This window comes from Vigna unguiculata, chromosome 1 (assembly GCF_037176805.1).
Source record: "Vigna unguiculata cultivar grain cowpea cultivar isolate G323 ecotype 2 chromosome 1, ASM3717680v1, whole genome shotgun sequence".
Classification (NCBI taxonomy): domain Eukaryota; kingdom Viridiplantae; phylum Streptophyta; class Magnoliopsida; order Fabales; family Fabaceae; genus Vigna; species Vigna unguiculata.
The window spans coordinates 38,095,970-38,111,465 of record NC_140792.1 but is presented as its reverse complement, the minus strand read 5'-3'; the positions used below and the strand labels follow the sequence as shown (position 1 = coordinate 38,111,465).

At 32.2% G+C, this 15,496-nt stretch overlaps 1 protein-coding gene across 6 annotated transcripts; it reads right to left on the bottom strand.

Moving 5' to 3' along the window:
* Positions 1–724: 724 nt before the first annotated feature.
* On the bottom strand, positions 725–13,979 carry LOC114178925 (mediator of RNA polymerase II transcription subunit 33B-like). Of its 6 annotated transcripts, none has more exons than XM_085672344.1 (13): positions 13,579–13,966; positions 13,045–13,155; positions 11,507–11,921; positions 11,074–11,393; positions 10,061–10,176; positions 9,447–9,804; positions 8,805–9,015; positions 7,875–7,989; positions 7,589–7,750; positions 6,704–7,361; positions 4,574–4,774; positions 2,372–3,493; positions 725–995 (listed from the first exon to the last, which is right to left on the bottom strand). In XM_085672344.1, exons 1-12 carry the CDS (start codon positions 13,829–13,831, stop codon positions 2,376–2,378), a joined length of 4,038 nt encoding a protein of 1,345 aa, XP_085528470.1. In that variant the 5' UTR covers positions 13,832–13,966; the 3' UTR covers positions 725–995; positions 2,372–2,375. The 6 variants fall into 6 exon arrangements, with proteins under 6 accessions (XP_085528470.1, XP_085528471.1, XP_085528467.1 ...); XM_085672345.1 differs by having other exon boundaries at positions 725–992; XM_085672341.1 differs by lacking the exon at positions 725–995 and adding an exon at positions 1,645–1,871.
* Positions 13,980–15,496: the final 1,517 nt, after the last annotated feature.

The following is a 15,496-nucleotide window of genomic DNA, read 5'->3' as shown; positions in this document are numbered from 1 at the left end:
AATTTAGGAATCGACATGTTTTGCTGGCTTGTATCCTCACTGGAGAATTCTAGGTATGTCATTTTTCACATCAGTTTGGTGTTCAAAGTGTTACACCCACACTGCTTGTAAATTATATAAGGGTAATTATTTAAAGAAGATGGGAACTTTTATTCAAAATCATTTCTTGTTTAAGTAAGTCAAAGTTATCATTTTTTTTTCTGTACAACTCTTACAAAAATACAATGCTAATGAAGTGAGAACTTAGGGTGAAGAAATTGAGAGAAATCTCTGTTGAGTTTTTGGATCAGTTTTAGAATAAACCTATAACTAATTTGTATAAATCCTGACGAAGCTTGATCTTCTCAAAGAATTATAAATATGTGGTCAATACATTGAACAAGTTTATAGTGTAGTCAAGTTGAAACTGATGGCACCTTTATTTCCCCTTGTTCAACAACAATGATGATCCCGAAAGAGAAAACAGCTAAAAATGCCAGTGTATAATAGCTGGGTTATAACAACGAATGATTATTGGTGGATCCTTCATTTTCGTGTTTCCTCTCGTGCTGTTTCAATTTTGCAATGAGATGACGTCTTTTATGTGATTTTCTAGTTTTTCATTTTTTTTTATTTTTTTATGTTCTAAAATCAGTTTAAAAATATTACCTCAAGTTATAAGAGAAAATATTAAAATTTAATTATCAAATTCTTCCAATTTACCTCCTTGACAAAAATTTTCATCCGTTTGTAGCAGTACTGTTATCTGTGACTTCTGTTCTTGCTTTTGGAGAGATACAATATTTGTCCAATTCAATATTCTGGCATTATTCGCAAGGATTTAAGCAGAACATTACACTGAATGTTGTTACAATGCCACTTTGGCATAGGTTATCCCACAAAGTGTGCACACCACGCATCTCGTCAGAATAATAGCCTAAAATTTATATTCTTTATTTTTTTATTGCAAGTTCAACATGTGATTGCCTTTTGCCACTGTGGAATGTCTTCCTCTGCTAAAATAAAAAAAATGGATTAATTTTAATTAAATATATTTTTAACGATTGAAATCTTATTCGAATCAAAATATAAAATCTTAAAATAATGAGAATAATTACCTGAAAATCATTTACGAAACGTCTCTTAAATAATTAAAATTTTAAAAGTTCTAACAATATAATAGTAATCTTCAGATCTTCTCCGTTATGCATAATTATTTTCTCCCAGAAAATTTCGCAGAATGTTTTTGTAAAAGAAAATATTAAATATAATTAGTTAAACTTATTTGTTTCAATTTCATTAATTTCGTCTTTTTTTTATATATTTCAAAATTGATCTCTCTACTAATTTGCATCAATATATTAATTGTTGTGGGGTTGGTAGAATAGTGTGACAATATGATGTGCCTTATTTGTTACATCATTTGTTCCAAAAATGATTAAATTAATTTTCCAAAACTGTGTAAAAAGTAGGTTCATGGAAGTGATTTTTTATTGTCTTTATTTTTAAACAAATAACTAGTAGTTATTTATTTTTGAATCGTTAGATTCAATATCCAAACTGGTTGGTTAAGGCTCTAATGTAAAACAGTATTTTTTTTATATACAAGAAAAATATACATACAATACCCTTCCTTGTGACTTCACGAAGCTAGCAGCCTAATTACTTTTTAGCGTGTATATATTTTCAGAATAAAACTAACTAAAGACAGTCACTTCAGAATTTTGCTCTCATCATTTAATGTTTTATTTTATAAAACTTTATAATATGGTAAAAACTACTATGGATCAATCCAGCATATTCGAAATGAATTTCTTGCAGAAATGTATTTCATCCTTAATAGATAGATTGCCATCAGCTTCAGGGTTGCTTGCAATGATTGAAGAAATTTACTGTATGAGAATTACATTACATAAGATCGAAGACAGATAAATAGTGGATTATAATGAAGTTGCATGCTTTTGGTGCTAACGACATTCGCATGTACAGGTTTTGTTACATATATCATCCACGAAAAAAAGAACTGCACTCTAAGAAAAATAACGTAGGGACAGCTTGAAGAAAAAAACGGTTCATGCCACAACTGATATTAAAGCCACTTTTACCAGAATAGCAAAAGTAACTATGCAATAGTGCAAAAGCCACTTGGCCGAAATCATTGCAAAGAAGATCTGTTTTCATTTTTCTATTGGATAGATATAAAACCAATGTGTCAAATCTTTGTAGTGTGGCTACTGAATAGTTTGACAAATTTTTTAGTTTATTTGGTGGAAGTAACTTTTACCCAATTTCTATCTGAAGAATAAATAAATAGTATATCAATAAATACCGTTTATACTGAAGAAAAAGCCCTTATCTAAGGAATCAAAGAATGAATGAGTATAGTATTTACCAGTTCAGATACGTTTAAATTGAATTATCATTTCAGCTGCTGCACCCATCACACGTATCCCTCCAATTTCCAACAGGCGAAGAGCCAACTCGTGTTGATCCATACGACTTAGTCCCCTGCTCAGTCTCTTCAGCAAATCCTCATCAACTTCCCCAATCCACGACGGAGCTCGGCTCACCATCAAGCTCACAAACCATGAAACATAGGCCTCCCAAGTAGCACAATCACAATGCATTGATGTAGTCCTGTTCAGGGCACTCTCAAGAAATTCCATGTGCAATCCAATAACCTTCGCCAGTCTTTTGGGTGCATGCGACTTGTCAATACCCCAGGCAAATGCTATGCTAAGAAAGACAAAAAATGCCAGTGCATAACCTTTGACCATGGGAACCATAACTCCAGATTCTCCACCACCCTGCTCCAACATGGAAGCTGATAAAAACCAGGAAGGCAGAGTCTCACTTATCAAATATTGAACCAACTTTGGTCCACCTGATATCCAAATCAATGAAGCCCCGAGTAGAGCGGCATGTTCCACACGTGCCAAGGATCTGGCCAGAGATACTTGGCCATATTTGATCCCAAAATGGGTTTTCTTTGATTTCCATATAACCCCCTTGGGCAAATCACTCGCTATGTCTCTAACCGAAAGCATTAGAATAGGCACAATTTCTTCAATCAATAACGCGATATCTCCAATAGACCGATACACTCTTAGGTAAAGAATTCCTGGAGCAACTGGAGAGATCCCATCGGATATTTGAGGAACTAAGCCATGACCAAGGAGGGCACTGACACCGCCATTATTATAAATGCAGACAGAGCCAAGGCCAAGGGTGGATGTGAAACAACTTTTAAGTAGTTGAACTACAGCATCCCTGTTGTGGTGGAAAACAGTGCTGGAAGCAGAGAGCACAAAGTAGTTACTCCAACGCTTCACCTTCTGGACCCACAAAGACGTCACAATGGGCAAGGAGGGCCAGGGGCAAGCAGAAGCAAGGTCAGTCACAGTAGGGGCAATCAGGGCAAGGAATCGTTCAGTGGCCTTGTCAAGTTTGTATGTTATCGTCAGGCTTACAAAAGCTGCCAAAGGCAAAGGAAGTGTGGGTGGAGACTTTCCATCTACAGCGAATTAAAAAAAAATACTGTCAATATAATGGACATTTTTTTTTTCCACAAAGAATACTAAATGCAGGTAAAGGTTACAGGTGGATATTCATTGGTCAACCATTCAGTCAGTTGATAAATAAATAAATATAACTCCTCCTGTGCTCTTGAAAGAATATGCATCTTTGAGATAATGTCAGGATTTCCTGCTGCAAATAAGTAATATGATAAATGTTTTCTTACATTAGTTACTTTTTACTTTTGTTCCTTAAGACCACCTGTTCGAATTCTTCTCCTTGATGTTTTAAAGAAAACTCAAAAGAATAAAAATATAGAGTGGAGATTAACATTGTGTTTGGATCTATTCAAATACTATTTATACAGACTGAAAAGAGACGAAAGTGTGAAAATCAATTCATAAAAAAGTGTGAAAAAACGAGGTAAATTTTTAATTTTAACTTTTGACACTATTCAGAGTCTATTTGCAAAGAAAATATATACATATATGATTATCTAGAAATCATGTGTATAAATGCTTTATTATTATTTAACTTTAATATATTATTGTTGTTTTAATAGTCATATCATTAATATTTATTTGTATAAGTTTTTACACTATAATAAAAAAGAATTTAAATGATTAATTAAAATAATAATGTTTATTAATAAATGTTTTTATACTATAACAATACATAATAAAAAATTAAAATAATAAATAAAATAAAATAATTTAATATTTTACTGAATATATATGCTTTCATATTGTAATAAAATAATATCGGAAATAAAAATATTAAATTAATGATCAAAACAAAATTAATTAATTTAAAATTTTGAACTTTATTATATAATTTATTTTAATATACTATTATTTTAAACATATTTCTTTTATTTAGTATGATTTGATAATATATTTTAATTTAAAATTTATTTTACCTTTAACTTATATTTTAAAAATTTATTCTATCACATCAATCATATCAACTACAAATTTTCATACAATTTTTACTTTCTTCCTCCCACCTGAAAAAATCTCACTTTTCAATTTTTTTTTATACTTGCAACTCGATCTAAACAAATCATAGAGAACTTTACCTATATCAAGGCTTGGGACATTGAAATCTGCTAAGATGTTCTTTATTTCTTGTTGAACATGGGATAAATTTGAGGCAGGGCTGGGCCAGTCAGTTCCATTCATTAAAGCTGGCTTCCATACGCCCCTTGTAACTTCAGCTGAAAAATAGCTTGCAATAGTAACCAAAGAAGCCGGAAGGAAATCGGCTAGATCTTTGAGACCTGAGAAAAAAACGTGTGAAAATCAAATTACATAGTAAACAAAATAAAAGTCTCAAAAATCAGCATTGCAATACAATCCGGTGCAAATTTCTCGAATATGGTATTCAAGTTCGATAAGATTTTTTTCCACTACCTTAAAGAAGCATCCGCTACTTTAAGATATGCAAAATCCTTAAAAGGGATCTTTCTTCATCCACCTCCATGGTTTCTCCATGCCATGGATGTTAGGACAGACCAACTTGTCATTTAGTCAGATTTTCTAACTAATTATCCAAAATAATTATTTCGGATGCTGTAATTTAAAAATATATTTTATAATAATACCTCTTCGAATGACAAGATTATATAATTTAAAATATACTTTTTCATTAAAAAAATATAAGTATTTCAGATTAATCAAAATATATTTTAATCATTCAATTTTTTTTTTCCAAAATTAAAAATATAGTTTAAATTATATATTTTAATATAATTTAACATATATTTTAAATTCTGAATTATATAACACATAATTCTAAATTATATAATTTACCATGTATTTCTGAATTTTGAATTACACATAACAAAATGTCTTTCTAAATTTTAAAATCTAAAATATTTATTATTCATGAATAAATTAAATTTTTGTCTATATCTACAAACATTTAGGAAGAAATTATAATATTTTTAGTTTATGAATAATTTATAGACTTTATTTTATATCCATACACATCGATGTTACAGTCTTGATCTCATGTGCTAATCACCATCACCATCACCATTGCATGCGTCATTTTTATTGTTTATGTGACTATCAGAACACAATCAGTTTTGTTACCTTCATTACTACTCTCACCTCCTCCACTTGTGCCGCTGTCTCCACTATATATTATCATAATACCATTATTATTATTATGATTATTATTATTATTATTATTATTATTATTATTATTATTATATCATCCTTATTACCATCATAAGATATATTAAACAATATTAGCACAATAGTATGTAATTTTCATATTGCCCAATGCCGAATTGAGCATTTTCAAGTGGTGGCTGCACTTCAAAGAGCTAGCTGGTGCCATCATGTGTAGATTTTTAAAATCATTTTCTTAAGGTAAAGCTACTTATTTATTTACTCAATTGTAAAAATTAATCTACCTTAAATTGTATTCAACAAGCTTGGATATTTGTTTCAAGTTTCTAATGAAAAAACACATTTTCTATATCTGTACAAAAGAAAGAAATTAGGTGAAGGTTTGATACAAGAAATGCTTTAACATTTCTCATATTCAGGGGAAGAAAATTAAAAAAATTCCTTGGAATAAAGATACAATTTATGAACAAGTGAGAATAAAACTCACTCTCACTATCATAAATGACAGTAAAATTTTCTTCTTGTTAACGTTTTCTAATATAATTGTCTCTAAATACATTGTTTCTCATAAAAATCGAATAAGTAAACATATTTTATGATTATTTTCTAGAAAGGGTAATACTTTAAGGAATAATAAAGTAAGATGGTTATTTAATTTTTCGAAAACAGACTGATAAGGATAGGTTGATGTTCTATATATTTTATATAATTCTTCGATAACCTTATATAATATATTATTTTATTTTAAAATTTCATTTATATTTATTATTATCATATATATATATATATATATATATATATAATAGTTTATCAAATGGTTGTTTTTTCAAAAAAGGTGGTTGGCTCTCAAATCAAATTGAAGCTTTAGGATTGTGTTCGGTTATTTATTTATTTCTTTTGCTTATTTAAGTTATTTTAGGACTTATTAAGTTTAGACATAATCTCCAGGGTGTGACATTCTTAGATTATGTAGCCTAAGTCCTCGTTATAATCTTGTCCTGACTCAATATATATGATACCTTCTAAGTTCAAGTTAAAAATTATGGACACAGATAGAGAAGAAGGCATACCTGTAGCAAGGTCACGGGTAGAGAGTTTCCCATAACCGCAGGATGTCAACGAAGCATCCAGAACAAAGGGAATAGCTTCGAGGATATCCCAGGCAGGCACTTTTAAAGCATCATCCAATGCAAGTCCAGATGAACTGTTGTTTCCTGAAGTCGTAGGTGTCGAAGGTTCGGCTCCATTACTTACCTTCGAAAACATCATGCTTAGTAGGGCATCGACAATCCAATGAACAGGCCCTCCAGGCACAAGACCAGGGCGGGTAGAAGCAATGCCTTCTTGATGTTTCCGGTACCAAAAGTTTAATTTTGGGAAGAAATCCATAAATACAGGGTCTGCAGGAAAGCTTAAAATGTTTGACCATCTTTTGAGCATTTTCTGATCCTTTGTTGTTCTTCCAAGCGATGCCAATTTACTGTTTCGAACTAATAAAAGGCATTCAGGACTAAGTAGTGATCCAAATGGTGGAGCTGTTGCATTGCTTCTCACTTGTTCAACAGGTAGACGATCAAACCGCCAAAACCTCAGCAAAAGAGTAAATGCATTAGAAAATACCTCCCAATGAGTGAGTTTTTCTCCAGTTGCAAGAGTCCCCGAGGCTTCTGGAACACGTGATCCAAAAACCTCAGTTATTAGCATTAGTCCTGCCGCAAGTAATGGAACCTGTAGTAAATGGCAAAACACAGCATATGAACGAAGACTGTACATGCAACATATACTAGTTCTCTATAGCCTTCCATCCTCCTTTAGCTTTTATGAAAACTGAACTTAATTTATGATAGAGCCTTCCTATACTACAAAAAGACTTGATAAAAATTTCACTTAAAATAAAAAAGGTTAGTTGGCAATTAAACGTCTGTTAAACTACAAGGATAAAAAACAGAGCATACCAAACCATGTAGGGAGAATATATGAACAGAGTCTACAGATGAGATTCCCACAAGTAAAACATTTAAAAAGGCAGCTTGGCTGGTCAAATGGCTGTCAGCCCCAGAGTAATTAGGAGGATCTATAGGCGAAAGCAATTTTGTGATAAAAAGAAGGGTAAGCTCCTGCAAACAAAGATAATGATGAACAAATAACTGAAAAAATTAAAGGGACAGAAGACACACCAAACAAGCTAAAAACTAAGAAAAAAGTGGAAGTCTGGTCAAATTGGAATGCTAAAAACAGTACCTGTACATTCCACCCACGTACCAGAGATGCCCCACACAGAATGGTAGCAGCAGATATTTTGTCTTCATCTGAACCCTTGATTGCAATTTCATATATTTTCTCAATCTCTGCTAAGCTTACATCAAAATCCATGAAATTCAGTTGCCTTTAAATTTTCAAAAGAGGGCATCTAATATTGGCTTCATGAAAAGAAGGATGCACGACATGCTGTAATGTAGAGGAGCTATTATGCAATACTATCCTTGATCAGATAGCCACCACTTTCACTTACACACGAAGACTCCGTAAATGTGTATTGCGTATTTAGTGTCTTTGAATTATAAATCTATATTTGATCTAAAAGACAAGAATCTCGATGTTTTTTCCAGATCAATAAATCCCTTTATCGAGGAGCTATGGGAGCAATAAAGCCTATACTAAAGAAATGTATTCTATAGCAACCCTTAATACTGTATAGCATATATATGTTGTTTCCGTTATTCCATATCTGTTGTATATTATGCGATTTGCATACGACGTCAATATTTTAATATATTAAAGTTTTGAAGATTCCTTCACGCATTACAATAATATCAACATATTTAAATTACATTAAAGCATAAAATGCACCCACTACTGAAGTATGAACAGTACTCCACGTCAGTAGCATGAATGATAAGAGCCAAGACTTTTCATGAATTTTCTGATCGAATGAATGAACACAACGTCAACAATTCAAAGTACGAACAATATTTCTACCCCTAAACCACCACCAGGAGACTAAAAAAAAGTTGCCAAAGCAGCATTTTGGAAAGATTAAAATTCTAGAAAAACCCCTCCATCTAATTTACATAAGTCAACCACTTCCTCAAATTTTTCCGTTCTGAAACCAAATTTAAGAGGGGATTGAAAGGGACACAGAACATATGAACTATGAATGATGCAGCTTACCTGGAAGCTGGAGTTGCAACTAAGACATTAACCAATTCAGGAGTTAGCTGTGACCCCTCCATCAAAGCAGACCAGCCAGGGACATGATTAGAAATGCTACAAGGAATTTGATTGCTGCATGCACTCACATAGCCAGGCCATAGATAAGCTGATGCATCAAGTAGGTTCTTGGCAATACATGCCTCAACAATTAGATGCCGTAAGTTGCCAGCTGCATGGAAAAACATACAAGAAAAACAGCGTCACCTATACACCAAAGGCATAAAAAATAAGGGATCCAGAACAAAATATGAACAGACTTTTATGAAATAGCGTTATACGAAAAAGAAAATTACAGAGGCAAAAAGAGCACTGCCAGATGACCAGATTACCAAAATGTGATTAAATATCACAGGTAAAGGTGCCAGCGCCACCAATAAAACTATGGACAACTATAATTGTTATATGTGTGAGATAGAGTGAGGGAGAAAAAATTAAATTGATAAGCAATGTTGACTGTATGTTCACAGGGAGACCCGTGTTTTCTTGTTTGGGGAAGCAACAAAATCATAGAAGGATACATATCAGTTAGAAGTACAAAGTCTACCGCCAAAAAGAAATCTTTACAGATTCCCCATTACCACAATAAAAGAAATTACTCACAATATTTTATCGGCAAGCCATTTGTATATTCCATGTATCCACTACCAACAGGATTTCCTGATAAGAACAAAATAGCTTTGGCAGCAGCTTGATTGGCTTCCACAAGAACAGGCTGAGGTGGAGTGAGTAAGGACTCATAATCACCCAATAGCTGTAAACTGGTAATTAGTTCCCCACGACACTTTCCCAGAGCTGGTTTTTCTGTTCCTTTGCTTGTTGTAGGGCTATGTTCAGCTTCTTCAATCAATTGACCTTCCTCTTCTTCAATAATATAAGTTACCACGAGGGTTGTAATGCTCAGTAGCATACACATGCAGGTATTAAGACGAGGTATAGGACCTTCTTTTGAATCTCTCTCCTAAAATAACAGGGTGAATAATATAATATTAGATTTGTTGTTGTGAATATTATGTAAAGTACAATTGCATGCAAATTTTCAGTGTCTCTAGATCTTTTATGAAGGACCAATGAATCAATTAAACGCAAAGGAGCCATGTGCCAACACAGAAAAAGTAAAATGGAAATGACATGCAGTACGGTCTTTCGCTTTTAATGATCATACACAGGAAGAAATTTATCAAGCAATATTTCCGGGAGTATCATCGGCACCATACCCTTTTTGTTGGAACAGTTCCAACCCTTTGAACCAAACGCAGTGCTGCAACCCATAGCCCCAAAAATGTTCTGTGCCACATAGTGCCATTAACTACGTGTAAAGTCTTCACCAAACCTGCAGTTACAAGATTAAATAAATAATATGACACTGATTTGGAAATAAAAATACAAGAAATTTGTCATTTAAATCAAGTATTCAGTTCAACTCCCACCCAAAAGATGCCATTTGGATTTTTTTTCCATGTCACAATCCTCTCATGGAAAAACTTAAGATCACTATTCACGTTTCCTTTCCCATCATCTTTTAACAACTTTTTTTTATAGTATAGCAGCAGTTCTAATTGTTACAAGGCAGATTTTATTGTAATATCCACTTCCTCACCCAGCATTTTGCAATTTCTATAGATCCTTTTCTGGCTGCTTTCTAATCCTTTCTGTCTGCCAAAAAGAGAGACTGTCACTTGTGGTGTATTTTGGCATGATTCTGGCATGTCTTAGAATTTGGGCTTAGAGCCTAACCCAAACAGATAAAATTAGCTTGTAATGTGAGGATTGTCAAAGTTTTATAAGTTCTACATAAGTCATATTTCTAGGTAATTTGAGGCTAAACACACTCCTCGAGGTTTCAATTAAGGCCCAAAATAGGGCACAATTAAGACAACTTTCCAACAAGATGAAGATAGAAGGTGTCAATGTTTCATAGGCTGGGGCGTATAACATTTTCCAGTTTCTCCTCTCTCTTTGACTTGAATCAGAAGGTGTAGTAAGATTTATTTTAATTCTGTTGGGTAAAACCACAATGTGGTCCTTGAAATTATATGAACCATATTAATTTCTGAAGGAAACCAAAAAGACGAACCTGGAAAGACTCAAAATATCTGCGCGTAGGGACAGAAGAAAAGGAACCATAATAACTATGAACCCAAAGCAGTTAATTAGACTCTTTCAACGAGTTCCTTTTCTTCCTTGTATAGTTATTATTCCCAACATTTTCACTTAAAAAAAATAATACCTGTAATAATCTCAATAGCACTAGATGCTGCCACTTGTCCTCCATCCAAAGCATCTTCCAGAATAAGATCAATAGGAAGCCAGAGTGAAGACCAACTATCCCCATAAGACTGCGCAGCAAAAGACATGGGCGAACCAGCACATATGACTTCTTTAGTCCTCACCTTAGATTTTATTTTGAACTCATGAGAAATAACCGCATGGATATTTTGCGACAAACTCATAAGGGTCTCTGCGTTATTATTTCCTAAATTCCTTAAAGTTGGAGAGTTTGACACAAGCAGCTGTGTTTGGTGAACGAAAGATTTCCAATATGATGGCCTACAGAGATAACTTCCCTTCAATAAAAGGTTCTAAAGCCTTAATTGAGATTCACTCAAATGAGTATTTAGCTGGTTTACCTAATGCAATGCATATCATAATTAAGTTCTTACATGTTCCAATGAACTAAGGAAAGGATCCTTGAAGTCATTTTGTGTTGCAAAAATTCTGCGATAATCTCTATAGCCATTGCTGTATTTTTCTTCTGAAACCCCTCAACATCCTCAGTTTTCTTTTCACCTAAGCTGTCATGTTCATCAATATCCATGTCATGTGACCTGCATAGCCATATAGGCTTATTCTCTGTAGTGTGATCTAGTAACCCTTCATCATGTAATGATGCTTCAAGTAACTGCCATACGATTGAAAAGACAAATTCAACTAGAACAACTCCAGGCTCCCACAACTTTTGACTGTATACTTGAGAAAGCTGAAGAACATCATCAATTGATTTCATAATCCTAAAGAACCATTGGTTTGAAATGTCATTATTAGTATTCAGAAATAAACAACGAACCTTCCCATACCCTGAAAAGAGAAAGAGAAAAACACACAAAAAACTACTTAAGCAGATTTATGTTTCCTTTATCTAAAAGATAATATAATTATCTACTTGCATATGATGAAATGTGGCCTTAGGAGATAACATTGAAATTTGAAGAGAGGTCAAATCTGCTTCTGCGAGCAATGCACTAGATGCAACTTTTCTTTCTTTTCACATACATATCCTTCAAATATATATCAAGCTCTAAAATATCATCCCAATTTCTGTGATCAATCGTTTGAGCCTTTGAGGGACAGATATGTTAAAACAAGTATCTTCAGGTTGACAGCATAAAGCCTAATAGTAAGACTTTCAAGTACACCACAAAAAGCTAAGGAGATTCACTTCTGTTTTTTTTTTTTCCCAAGTAGTTTTCTCTAGCACCATAAATAAAAAATTATTGACAACAAAGAAGAATTTTACTTTGTGGATTGAAATAATGGTCAGGACCTAACATAGTCATTAAGTGTAAATAATATGTTAAAACTTCAAATACCAAACTAGATAGCAGATACTTTTGCCCAGTTATCTCTATTTTCTAAACATGATTCATCATTATCAAGGGAAATTTTCAATCATACATCCCAATTCCTTTGCATGAAATTTTAAATATTTTTAGCACATTAGCATGCTATTCAAAAACCTTTCAACAATATTCGAACTACAAATTTTTAAAAATTACGTTTTAGCTATTATAGTGGTCTTTTGTAAGTTAGGCTACTAAGGTGAGTCTTTAGCCAATAAGATCACCATTAGACATTAACATACACACACCAACCTCCTACCAACGCAAATTTCTACAATAATAGATTTACCACGATATGAGCAGTGTGGTTTGCATTGACGTCTGTATCACACATATTCTCAAATTTTCACATCAAATCAAAGAAAAACACAACCAAATACACACGAAAACCCAATAACACTGGCTGGCTAGATTTGGCTTTAGTTGTATCAGACAGGATTTATTCAGTTTGAATTGAACAGGAGCAATGATAAGCTCACATTCAAACCGACATAGTAATAGAATATCCAAGATGCTAAACATATTCAGAAGCTAACACAAACAATTCTTATCAAGCTAGTTCAGTTGGAGTTGGACCTCACTTTTCATAGTATGGAGAACTGACATCATGTTCAAGCATATCTCGAAGTTGCTTAAGGAGTTCCATGTAAAGTCTGTAAGCAGTGGGGTAGACTTTTCTGCTTGGTACAACCCTGCAGTAATAACCAGTGAAGAAACAAAATAAATCAGTGTTGCGGTTGCAATTCCGTGCAATGTTCCACAAAAAAAAAAAAATAAAATAAAAAACAGAGGTTGGTTAGTAGCGTCAAACTCTCATTTTCTAGTAAACCAAAAATAGTTCCCTTTCTCTCTATCATAACCATCAAAGCACGCAGAAAAACTATTCCGATAACGAACGGAGCAAAACCAACGTTACAGTACGAATTCCTTGATTTAGTGATTCTACATCTTCGGATACATATTATGTAAATGGAACATTAAGCAGGCCTATGAAAATGCACGTTCCAGAAAGTAATTCGAGATAAAAAAATAGTAAAATTAATTAGAACGTAAGCGTATAAGAAGAAGTAGTGGAAAAGAGAAAACATAAAAGGGAAAGGAAAGAGGTGCGTTACGCGGCGGATAGAAGTGCGACGAGGAGGGTGGGAGGGATGATGTTGAGGGATAGGGAGGTGTGTAGAAGCTTCCATGCGGCGGCGGAATAGTTGTCCCAAAAGAAGTGAGAGACCAAGCGATGAGCGAGTTCGGTGGAAGGGATGGCAATGGCGGAGGAGTGAAGCGTCGACCTGATATCGAAGGCCCACGCGTAAGGATCGGTGTTGCTCTCAACGGCCAACTTCGTTTGGCGTAGGACCGCGTCCCACGCATCAGCCTCGCTGGTTTGCGCGGGAACTGCCATAGTTAGGGAATTGAGAGAAATAGAATTTTGAAACAGGGAAGAGAGAAGAGAATGCGAGTTGAGAAGAGATGCGACAAGAGTTATGCATGGAAAACAAACCCCATTACAGTTTCACTCCGGGAAATGTAACATTCATTCCCATCTCCCATTTTCGTAAATTGAACTATGAATATGAATATTGTATTATTATTTTTAGGCTTAAATTTAAATATATATATATATATGATCTCTATTTTTGTTTTTATTATTTAATTTAGTCCTTATTTTTTTTATGTTTAATTAGATTTTCATTTTTGTCAAATTATTGTCAATTTGATCCTTTTTTATTAACTGTATTTAAATAAACGCTTTTGAACAGTACATGTCATGTGTTAGCTCTTGGTTTTTTTAATTTTTTTTAATTTTTTTTAATTTCAAAAAAATCATCCACGTGTCAAGTCACAATTGTGTCACTTTTCAATTGTGGTAGTATTATTATTTTTGTTCAATTTAGTCTCTATATTCGTTACTTTTGTTTAATTTAGTTCCAATTTTTGTTAAAATAAATCAATTTTGTCTCTTTCAATTTGACACTAAATTTAATATTTTTTATACAAATTATATTAATATTTTTTCTAAAATTTATATTTAAATTTATTGTTTTTTAAATTCAATTATAAATAGAATAAAATTCTTAAACTTAATTGCTAAATAAAATATAATTATTTAAAATATTATAAGAATATAATTATTAATTTTTTTCTAATATTTATATTCTAAAATATTTTAAAATTGATATATAAAAATATTTAAAATATTTAAAATATTTTAGAAAAGTAAACTAATATTTGTAAATTAATATTTAAATATAAAATATTTTAGATTTTAATATCTAAAATGCAATAAAAATATTAAATATTATAAATTTAAATGTGAATTTTACAAATGTTAATATATATTTTTATAATTTTAATAATTATATTTTAATAATATTTAAATAATTATATTCTATCTAACAATTGAATCTAAGTATTATATTCAGTTTATAATTAAATATTATAATTTATAGTTGAATTTAAAAAATAACTAATAATAATATCATTTTTAAAAATTAAATGATTCTATTTTAACAAAATTTAGGACTAAATTAAACAAAAATAACGAATATAGGGACTGAATTGAACAAAAATAACAAATATCGGGACTAAATTGAACAAAAAATAATAATACAACCACAAACTAACACGTGGCACTAGCATTGACACGTGGCATAATTGTGACCTGACATATGGACAATTTTTTTGAAATTAAAAAAATTAAAAAGTAAATAAATAAATAAATAAAAAACAGGAGTTGACACGTGGCATGTACTGTTCAAAAACGTTAACTATTTAAACACCGTTAGTGAAAATGACCAAAATGACCAAATTAACCATAATTTGACGAAAATGAGGACCTAATTGAACACCAGACGAAAATAGGGACCAAATTGAATAAAACCAAAAAAAATAGGGACCAAATGTATATTTAAACCTTATTTTTAACATAAATCTGAAAAAAAAAATTATTATGCATTATACCAAAGAATTGCATATCTGGATTGTAAAAAAAAAATAGTTCCTTTTAGTATAAGTCTAATACAATTCCTACGCACT

Coding starts and splice junctions, on each gene's coding strand:
- LOC114178925 (XM_085672344.1), bottom strand. CDS start 13,831: ATGCGTGGGACGCGGTCCTACGCCAAACGAAGTTGGCCGTTGAGAGCA. Junction 11,922..13,044: donor AGTTCTCCATACTATGAAAA/GTGAGGTCCAAC, acceptor TTCTCTTTTCAG/GGTATGGGAAGGTTCGTTGT. Junction 4,775..6,703: donor TACCCGTGACCTTGCTACAG/GTATGCCTTCTT, acceptor TTTTTTTCTCAG/GTCTCAAAGATCTAGCCGAT.